The sequence below is a fragment of the Lotus japonicus genome, chromosome 2, assembly GCF_012489685.1.
Source record: "Lotus japonicus ecotype B-129 chromosome 2, LjGifu_v1.2".
Lineage (NCBI taxonomy): Eukaryota > Viridiplantae > Streptophyta > Magnoliopsida > Fabales > Fabaceae > Lotus > Lotus japonicus.
Genome location: NC_080042.1, coordinates 67,434,099 through 67,445,286, shown reverse-complemented (window position 1 = coordinate 67,445,286; position 11,188 = coordinate 67,434,099). Strand labels below are relative to the sequence as shown.

At 31.3% G+C, this 11,188-nt stretch overlaps 1 protein-coding gene across 1 annotated transcript; it reads left to right on the top strand.

The window, feature by feature from the left end:
- Positions 1-230: 230 nt before the first annotated feature.
- On the top strand, positions 231-4,902 carry LOC130738988 (rac-like GTP-binding protein ARAC7). The gene is made up of 8 exons (XM_057591183.1): positions 231-601; positions 859-946; positions 1,040-1,149; positions 3,225-3,288; positions 3,391-3,455; positions 3,562-3,627; positions 3,740-3,846; positions 4,586-4,902. The coding sequence occupies exons 1-8, from the start codon at positions 500-502 to the stop codon at positions 4,614-4,616; spliced, it is 633 nt and encodes a 210-aa protein (XP_057447166.1). The 5' UTR covers positions 231-499; the 3' UTR covers positions 4,617-4,902.
- The last annotated feature ends 6,286 nt before the right edge of the window (positions 4,903-11,188 follow it).

Here is an 11,188-nt window from a genome sequence, read left to right as displayed (position 1 = left end):
TAATTTTTTTAACAGGGCCACTAAAAAGTGGTGCATATTAGGTGGCACCTACAGATCAATTAGTGGGGACTTATCACTTATAATAAGTCACTAAAATGACTCTTTAGTTGGAAGCCAACAAATGAAGATGCTGGGGCTGGTCATGCCTCAAATATAGGTACCGTTTGAGAGAGGGACCCCTTTGTGTAATTCAAAAAATTTGCTGTTGGATTTGAAATTTATTGAGTGGGATGAAAAAGTGCAGCAACAACAACATTTGACCACATGCATTGCAGTGTCTCTCTCTCCCTCTCACCAATTTTTTTATTCCTTGAAAATTGGTCAAGGTCCTATTATCTATTTATCTCACACCCTTTAATGCAACCCAGAGATCAGAATCCAGACCCTCTTTCTCCATTTCCTTCTTCTTCACATTTTCTTTGAGCTTATAAAATCCAACTTTTGAGGTCTTTCTATATTTAGAACAGGTGTTAGTGTCTGTAGCTGCTTAATCTTAGTTATGATGAGTGCTTCAAAGTTCATTAAATGTGTCACTGTTGGGGATGGAGCTGTTGGGAAAACCTGCATGCTCATTTGCTACACCAGCAACAAGTTCCCCACTGTATGTTTCTTTATCCATTAATTTTCCTTGTTTAATTTTCTTCCCATTTTTGGATTTTTCATTTGAATGGTGCTTTTCCTACACATATAGACACCATATAAACAAGATAAAGTTTTGGGTTTTTTTCTATATTGGGACATTTATTGCAATGTGCTGAGATGCTTCATTATCTGTGTTCTGGGTTTTGTGTTTCTGATGCATGGATGATGTATGCTCACTCCTTTTCCTGTTTTTCTTTTTTCCTTTTTGGATTGCAGGATTACATACCCACAGTATTTGATAACTTTAGTGCTAATGTAGCTGTGGATGGAAGCATTGTCAATTTGGGGCTTTGGGACACAGCAGGTACTAGGAGCTCCCCCCACTTGAGTTTTTATGGTCCAGTACTAAGTTTTGGTTCTCTAATTTTGATACTTTTTTGGTCCAATTGTTTTAAAGGCCAGGAAGACTATAGTAGGTTGAGGCCACTGAGCTACAGGGGAGCAGACATATTTGTGTTGGCATTCTCATTGATTAGCAGAGCTAGCTATGAAAATGTTCTCAAGAAGGTTCATGCCTATCTCTGCTTCCTCATATCTTACTTTTTCTCTCTTGTTTCTATTTTTGGATTTTGGATTAAAGTTTTCAAAGTGTGTCTTTTTCTTCAAGACTTCCTTTGAATGTATGAGTAAATTGAGAGGAAAGGAAAATAGTTAATAGAAAACATAGAACAAAGTTCATAGTGAAAAACATTTTCTATGGTACTACAGAAGACTTAAATGAAAGAAAATAGTTTAACTATGCCCTTGTTTCAAATAGCTTTGAAATTGTTGATTAACATATTGTCAAGCATTTTGTTTTAATGTTGAGAGAAGGAAATTTAGTTTTCAAAATGTTAAAGAGTGACTCTTTTAAACCGTTTAGAACAACAGCTTCAAGCCAACAACAAATAAATTGACAGGCACGATATTCAAATACAGGATCACTAAGCAGAGAAATCAAGTTGAATAATGAATATTTGATTTAAAAGAGCTTCAATGATCACTGGTTAATTTTATATAATCTTGGTCTTTTGTTGATTTTTGTCACCTTCTTTGACTTTTCATTTTTGCCTATTGATGGCTACTTATAGACAGGGATAGAAAATTCAACAGAGAGAGGGGGGAAGGGAATATACTGGTTCAATCTGATCCAAAAATAAAACTTAAAATAATGTTAACTGTTGAGTGAGTACAGTATCAGATAATTATAGTTCAAAAACATTGATGGTGTGTCATGATGCTTATAATATTTTCAAGCAGTGCTTATAAAACTAGCTGCACTAAATCAAACAACTCATTTTGGGAAAAGGTATCACTGTAACTTAATTGCTAAACTGTTATTTTACATTTCCGTATCTACTAACATTATTATTTAGGCTTAATTCCATTTTGAGCCCCTGATCTTTCAAAAATAAGCGATCGGGGCCCCCCGTGTTTAAACGTAGCGGTCAGGCACCCCAGTGTTTAAAAAACGTGCGTTCCAAGCCCTTCTGTTAAGTACCGTTTGTTTGACCAAACGGAGCCAGTGACGTGGCGTTTTTTTTTCATTCTTAATTCCACTTTGAGCCCCTGATCTTTAAAAAATGAGCGATCGCCCCCCTCCCCCCCGGTGACTTGACCAAAATGAGCGATGACCAAACGGAGCCACTTTGGGCCCCTGATCTTTAAACGTAGCGGTCAGGCACCCCAACGTTTCAAAAACGTGCGTTCCAAGCCCTTTTGTTAAGTGACGTCACTGACTCCGTTTGGTCAAACAAACGACACTTTACAGAAGGGCTTGGAACGCACGTTTTTGAGACGTTGGGGTGCCTGACCGCTACGTTTAAACACGGGGGCCCCGATCACTCATTTTTAAAAGATCAGGGGCCCAAAGTGGAATTAAGCCAAGCCTATTATTTATGTAGCAGAAAATTGTTTTCTATGATATTTTACTAGTAATTTATGTGAATAATTTTTAACAACTAATATTGATAATAATTGTGTTAGGATGTAAGGGAAGGGGAAACTAGTTAGGGGCTTAGAGGTTGTTAAAGTAGTTAGTAGCAGAAGGTGAAGCTATATAAATAGATAGAATCAGAATAGGAGGATTATTATCATTGTTGGTTTGTGATTAAAAGGAGAAATCCTCTGGGAAAGGGAACCCATTGGGGAGAATTCATCCTCCATGTATGTGTTCAATTTTCAGTAACACAATTCCTCTTTTTCAGTTCTGCCAGTCAATCTTTGTCTTCACTTTCTGGGTTACTATCAAGTTGATTTAAAAAAAAGGTCATAACGAGGGTGTTTATGTGTTTATAACATAAAATTCTCTCTCATTACTATAAAGAAAATCACTTACATCATTTTTTTCTTTCTTTTCATCCAAACATGAAGGAAGGAAACAGAATCGTACTTATTTTATTGTTTTCATTTTCACTTCAAATGCAAACTAAGCTTAAGTCTGTAACTTTTTTGTTCTGCATACAGGGAATATGTGCATGTTTTCATTGTGTTTGGCGTAAGCAATGATGAACCATCTTCAACATAGCATTCATGTCCACTTAATGTTGTTTATTTAACATATAGTGCAGTTACTCATCTTTTTTCTTTATATTCTTTTTCAGTGGATGCCAGAATTGCGTAGATTTGCACCTAATGTTCCAATTGTTCTTGTTGGTACGAAGTTAGGTAAGCAGCTGCACCTATGAAATTTTGTACACTATTTTCTATGCTGGTTTTCTAACTGAGGAAATAAGTGAATGACACAATGCATTGAATTGTTGATTCTAGATCTTCGTGAAGATCGGGGATATTTTGCTGATCACATGGGATCTAATGTTATAACATCTGCTGAGGTATGAATACTTTAGATTAGCTTTTCTGTAATATGTATTAATGAAGCCCTTTATGTATTAAGTATAGAAAACTTCTCATTCACTAATCTTAGCACATTACTTACAGGGGGAAGAACTAAGGAAACAAATAGGTGCAGCTGCTTACATTGAGTGCAGCTCGAAGACTCAACAGGTAGTGGGTTTAAATTTCATTTTGAATCCATAGAGGTCAGCTCTTGTATGATGTAATGTACTTTGGTTTATCTGTAGAGAATCTTATGATGAAGATATATTTTCATTTTTAGAATGTCAAAGCAGTTTTTGATACTGCAATTAAGGTTGTCCTTCAACCTCCAAGGAGGAAAGAAATGGCTAGTAAGAAAAGGCATAGAAGGTCTGGCTGCTCATTTGTGTAAGTACCTCTTACTTCTATTGAGTTTCAATCATTCTAATGATTTATCTTAGCATTTGATGGATGATGTTTTCATATCTATTCATAGTTCAAGTTAAGGATTTGATGATAGAATAGTGTATGTATACTTTTCTTGGAGACTTCCCTAATGAATAAGGAGATTGAATTGCTAGGCAATGTGAATATTGCAGCTTATGCCTAGGTATATGATGATTGGACTTAGTAGATATAGTTATTATGGAAAAACAAAAACTCTGTACATTTGTCATGATGCTGAAACATCTTTGAATGGAGATTAAGACGAATTTGGATTCATTGTAGTCAAGGAAATCCTAAACTCACACAGCCAAGAAATTTTAGTCATTCATTCGAAATCATACGAGATTTCAAGTTTATCTAAGCTTATCCGATTTTAATGAAACCTATGAGTCGTCCAATCTTGATGGAACGGCCAAAATTACTTGAATGTGTAAATTTAGGATTGTCCTCATGACTGCAGAAAATCTGAATCTGATTAGGACCATTTCATCTGAAAATTTCATGTCTGAGTTGAAATTGAGACTCAGGTTGCAATGTGTTAATTTTCTTAACCCCTACATCAGTTCAAACCACCCTGTGATTTAATAGCTGAAGCATACATTTTTTCTTTGCAAATGAGAATTATGATTATTTGTGCTGAAATTTTATCATACACCAACATTGGACTCTATGTTAACTTGGTTTCTTTACTGACTAACAGAGGTATTGTTTGTGGAGGCTGTGCTGCTTAATGGTTTCACACATCAGTTGCACCATCACCTGCTTTTGATATGGATGCTATTTTGCAAAAGCTTCAAGGTCAAGTGTGGATTCATGGAAACTAATTTTACATATTTAAATGTATCTTTATTCTTGTATTGTAAGATAGTATATTAAGCTGGTTTCAGACTTTCAGTTCACAGACCCTATTAGACACTGGAGGGAATTTTTCATTCTCTCACATGTTACTGAGGGATATTGTGTTTATATAGTTACCAATTTATTAAGCCAAGAGAACCGTCACCTTTTAACTTGAAATGCTTCTTTACCTCTAGCCTATATAATATGGATTTAAATGTGGCCATTACTTATTGCAGAATGGCGGATACAGCATAAAGTGTGACTCACAGTAGTAACTAGTACCTAATAAAATTACCTTTCATACCCAGTTTTTTACAGCCTAAATCATACCACCACCTTATGAGAAAACAGATAGCCATAAATTTACAAATGCAAGCAACACAGAATTTAGTAATTTTCCTATGTAATATACTAGGTAGTATCCCGTGCGATGCACGGTTGCTGAATTTTTTTTATAAATATAATATTATAACATGATAAGTTAAAAATAAAATATAAGTATATCAGTGCACATATTTTGATTTTGTTTCGTACTAAAAATTAAGAATTTAATGCGTATGCACCGTTAGTATAAATTTTATTTACACAATCACTCAATTGAATTCTATCACATCAGCAAGTATATTACGGTTTTAAGTAAAATTTAAGGTGAAATTTATTATTCCACCTATGTGGCATGGTGTAATGGTTGTCAATGTAACTGTGCATATCCATTAAACTCAAAAATAAATAACATATCCATTCTATCGAATATAATAAGATTCAATCATATTTGATCATTTTTTATTTTCCTATTTTTAATATATAATTTGATTTAATTATGATGTCATACAAAAAAGAGTAAATCAAATAAAATGACAAAATATTAAAACCTATCCGTCTAAATAAACAAGAACGAATTTTAATCTATTTTTCAACCTTGTTATTTTGACAATGATAAATTTTCACTGAAAACAAACTCTCATACATCAAAGAAAAAAATTCACTATCGATGTAAAACAATTTAGAATGTGATTAAAATCTAACAACTCACTAACACAAAACAGGTCACTGGATATCCATTATCGGTGTAAAAAACAATTATACTTTTTTCGCAAATATAACAATAATTAGGACTCATCTTATAAATCTTTTGAATAACATATTTCACACATGCACAATGAAAAATAATTTATCTCAAATACACAATGAATAAGAGCATTTCCATATAAATTACGTATGATATCTCAATCTAATAATCAATTAAATTTGGCAGCCTCTAAATTTATAAAAGTAAATAATCTTAAAATTTAACAACTGCGAAGAATTAATTAATTTTTAAAAATTTAACGATTTGGTTTTATCTTATTTCGCACATACACTTTGTGGAAAAAAAAATCTGCACATACAAAAATAAGATTTGGTTTATTCTAATTATAATTATTTAGCAATAAGTCTATGATTTATATTATGAATTTTTTTTTAAGATTGTACTTTATTCTATGAAATTTTATCACATCCCGTATGAAAAAACATCCAAAAACAAAATCAAAATCTAACAAATGTCATTTAAAAAAAAACTAAATAAAATCTTAACTATATATCAGTTTTCTCACATTGCCTTCCACATACTGCTCACTCTACTTCCTAAACATCAATTTTCTCACAATTGCTTGTATTTTTTCACCCCATAAAAAAGATAAAACAATATAAGTCCTTTTTTTTAGCCAAAGATAATATATTGAAGGAGGTACTATGGGACTATGGGTACCTCAACCAAAATACAAAAGAAAGCCAAAGGCTAAAGAGGAAAAAAATCTGAAAAGAACAAACTCAAGAATATAAGGAAAAACTGTATACATCAAAGCATGTAAGGTTTGTTAAGAATATTTTTCCTTACTCTTCTTTATCTGCCTCATCTTCTAATTCAAATTCAACCTCACTTCCCCACTCTCTTCCACAAAATATTGTGTCAGCAAATAACCCACCCCTTGCTCCTAATCTTGCGCCTCAATTCAACTCCCCAAATTTAAATACTCAGTCAATCCTTATCTCTCCAAATAACACACAAACTGATTTGCATTCCCACCCCCAACAACCTACGCACAACATGTGCGACCAATTCAAACCAAACTTGCCACTCAAATCAACGAGAAGCAACCAGAAACAGGTCTTCAAGTAAAATAGTAAAACCCGAGAGCAGTACAAGAATATCACCAATCCTTGCTCAAAAAAGCACGGCACCACAGAGGGGGAAGAAAAAACTCTGCTGCAGACAAACCTCAACCTGATATATTTCTTCAGCGATGTGGTCTTGACCTGCAAATTTCACACCAAAACGATAAATCTCTCCATTATTTCATGCCTGAAACGAAGAAAGGGGCATTGTTCGAACCTTAAAAGCAACATAGTGGTAAGTTTGTTAGTCAACTGAACTGAGCATGAACTTTGCTTCTTCAATTCAACTACAAAGGAAAAAAAAAATCAAAACATGTTAGTCAATTGAATTGATCACACAAATTGATCACACGTATGCATGATCACCTCTCCATACACCAACAAAAGAGAGTTACCCCAGAAATTCAAAATAACACACCAAATTAAAAAAACATTAACTGCATAACTGGAAAATAGAGAAAAAGAGAACAAACCGTGCAGTTTAACCGTACATGTTGGTCAAGCAGAATCAGCTTCATGGACACAAGCTTATTTTCTCTAATAAAAGAATCAGCAATCCACAGGTGAATCAGCAAATGAAGCCATTAGAATAATCCTCCCAGATAACACAGAGAATTCCAATTATGAAATACCAGAGTAAAGTAACAGCAAGCAAAATAGAACCAACGATATTTGCCTCACAAAACCAAGAATTAGACACTTATATAGCCATACAATGGGGGCAAAATCACAAACATCACATTCGCACAAATTTTTCCTATAAAAAGTTCCCCACAAAGTAATTTCTATTGCAAATGAGTCCGACATCTTTTGAGTGAAAAAAGTAATATCAAAAGTGCCCCACAAAGTCATTTGTATTGCAAATTTGTCCGAGAACTTTCGAGTGAATAAAGTAACATCAAAAGTTTGTCCGACAACTTTCGAGTGAAAAAAGTAACATCAAAAGTAACCTTAATTAGCTACAAACTGATATATCATATAGTCCTTCCACAAAAAAACCGGGAAAAGTAAACTATATATATTTTTAAAATACCAAAAGATAAAAAAAAAAAACACCATGAACAGGAATGAATAGTTACATTTTTTTTGAACAGAAATAGTTACATATTGACTCTCCTTTGTAGTAGTTATAGATTTTATAATTAAGTCTTAATAAATATCTCTTATTTTTACAAATAATGTTCATTTGTCAATTTTACCATGGAGTCTTTAAAAATATGGAGATAAGGAGCTTGATTTAAGTTTTTCCCTAATTATTCATTTGTATCATATTATCAAATTAATAATAATCTCAATACTTAATTTCCTATTTTTTTATTTCTATTATTTAGGCCTACAATTATCTATACTATCAATATATTTTTTTTAATACTCTATACTATCAATATTAATATCCACATAATAAATATTAACAAATATCATCTATTAAAAGAATTATTACATAGAGCTAAAAATAAAAAATATGAAATTATTTCCATCAAACTCAACCAAAGTAAATACAAACAAAAAATACCTTTTGAAGCATAACCTAATAATTTTAAAACTTCAATTTAAACCAAATAAAAAACCAAAAAGTAACAAAAAAAAGTTCCTTATGGTGCACCTAAGCAACATTTATGAAAAACCCTAATGTGAATAGTGGCAAAAATGTTATCCCTTTGTAGTCTATATACTATAGAAAAGAAGAACTCTGTGAGACCCACTTAGATGAGTTGGCACTCCCAGGTTCACTCTTATCCACCCTCCCTCATTAGCTGACAAGTGTCAAGCTCTAAGTCATTCTAACAAATTTATGGTGAGACAATTTCTCCTTAATTTTGGTTTTGTGGCCCATCATTGACAATCTATTGAATAATCATAAAAAATCTCATTAATTGTTGATTAATTTTTTTTAACTGTCCATGCTGAATCAAAAGTCATCACCCATCATTAACTACTTATGGAATAGTCATTCAAAATATTATTAATTGTTGTTTAATTTTTTTTAAACTCTCCATTAATGCTGTCACAAAAGTCATCACCCATCATTGACTACCTATGGAATAATCATTCAAAATCACATTAATAGATGTTTAATATTCTTATTCATACATAAGGCTTAAAAACGAAAACTTTCTCACTTTTGTTATACGTATTTTGCTTTTTTTTTTATGTGATTAAAACTGATTTTGCTAACCTTTCAAAAAGTACGTTTTTGAAATCAAGATTCAAATTTTAAAATTTTGACAACCTATAAATTCAAATTTTGAATATTCTTTTTTGAACAATATTCTCCTTCCTTTTTTCACATGCAAACAACATAAACCCTAATTGTTTTCATCTATATAAACTCTCTTATGTAATTCTTCTCCTCTATCATTCCATTATTTAACCATCATCTAAGAGCTTTGAAATAACTATTGTTGTGATGACTGGGAAATTGAGAAGCAAATGTTGAAAAAGCAAAAAAAAGTTCAGGTATTGCTTCTGATTCAACCAGTTTCTTGCCATATCATAAGGGTATAGTTACATTTCTATGAACATTATGAAATGATCTGCAACGTGTGTGATTTATTGAAATGATTTTGATTGGAGTGATGCTTTTTTACTTTTCCTTCTGTAATTTCATAGGCCTCATCACCATGGGACTTTTATTGCGAATTGGAATTGGGGATGGTGAGCTTATATGGAAGATTCTTCAAGAGTGAATACAACATGTGAGGTTTTTGCCCTCTTCCTACTTTCTGTTAGATTTTGCTGAATTTTTTTGTTTGTTTTTCCAGAGTGGCTTGGTTGAGTTTTGTTCTACAATTAAAAACCAAAGAAGAGATACGAGGAATGAGAGGTAAGCCTTATGAATTTTTTGATTCACATTTATTTTGAGCAAAGCATATTGAAACATATAACTCAGGAAAACATATACATCTTTATATTTTAGGCATGAATCTTCATCTACTGACCTTGCTGCTTGATTTAATGTTTAGCATGTTACAATTTGGTTATACTCTTTTTCTTTTGGTGTTCACAGATTTTGGTTGATGATGACAGTGTTGAACAGTTGCGGCTTACATAATTAGTATTAAGTGATGTAAGTTAAAATAAAATTAAATACTATTATATATGCACATGCTATCACTATAGATAGTTATGTATTGTGAATTTCAATTTTTACTCTTATTTCAGGATAGTTCAGATCCGTTCATGACAACTACTTCTAGATTAAAGGCTGATGCATCTTCTTCCAACTTAGCAAAGATTGTCGTTTTATGTTGTAATTTATTTATTTATTTGTGCACTTTGAGTTATTTACTGTTTTGCGTTTAGATTATGGTGTGAATATTATATTTTTTAGGTCATGTAGAATTTTTTAGGTCATAATATTATATTTAAGTTAATGGAGTTCTTTTTTTATAAAATGTAAACAAAAATTGAGATTTGAGTTTGAAATTTTAATTGAGTACTAAATAATAGTAACTGGAGCCTAATTTTCAGTCAGATTTTAAAACACTTGATACTTTTTTTTAACAAAATAAGCAAATCAATAATAAATATAATGGGTAGATATTAACTTTCTTATACAAAATCAGATTTAGTTTGTGATCAATATAAATAAGAAAAATCTGTTTATTTAATGAAAAGGAAATGAATAATCAATTTTAAAAAAATTATTTTGATTAGGATACATTTAATTTCAAGGTAAAATAAATAAAAAAATGTCAATTCTGTTTTAGTGAATAAATTTGATTTCTCCTTTAATAATAATTAATGGAGTTACTTTAACTTTTTTATGTAATAAATATAAAATTTAGAATAATTCCATAGATTATGGTGTGGATATTCAATTTAATATTGAAATTTGAGTTTTAAATTTGAAATTGAAAATTGGTTGTGAATAATAGTACTTGCGTCAAAATTTATGGTGTGATATTAAAAAAAATGTAAACGCTTAATCCTTTAGTTTTAATGAAAAAAGAAAATAAATATTGAATTTAATGAGTGCAGTACATAATCAACTTTCTTAAGCAAAATCAGATTTAGTTAGTTATGAGTATAAATAAGGCAAATCCGTTTTTTAAGTAAAAAGGAAATGAATAATCAATTTAGAAAAAAAAACATTCTAATTGGGCAACATGAAATTTCAGAGTGGAATGATGAAAAAAAGAGTCAGTTCCGTTTTAATGAGTAGATTTTGATTTTTCCTTTCATAATAATTATTGGGGTTTCTTTTACCTTTTTTAGAAAAAAGGTAAATAATGGAATGATCTCATAGATTAATGAGTGAATATTTAATTTTATTTAATTAATTTATTATTTTTAAAATTGTAAA

What these genes read in the sequence shown, in the direction of transcription:
- LOC130738988 (XM_057591183.1), top strand. Translation starts at nt 500, where the DNA reads ATGATGAGTGCTTCAAAGTTCATTAAATGTGTCACTGTTGGGGATGGA. An exon ending in CCAGCAACAAGTTCCCCACT is followed by an intron (nt 602 to 858) that starts GTATGTTTCTTT and finishes TTTGGATTGCAG; the next exon opens with GATTACATACCCACAGTATT. An exon ending in GCAGCTCGAAGACTCAACAG is followed by an intron (nt 3,628 to 3,739) that starts GTAGTGGGTTTA and finishes TTTCATTTTTAG; the next exon opens with AATGTCAAAGCAGTTTTTGA.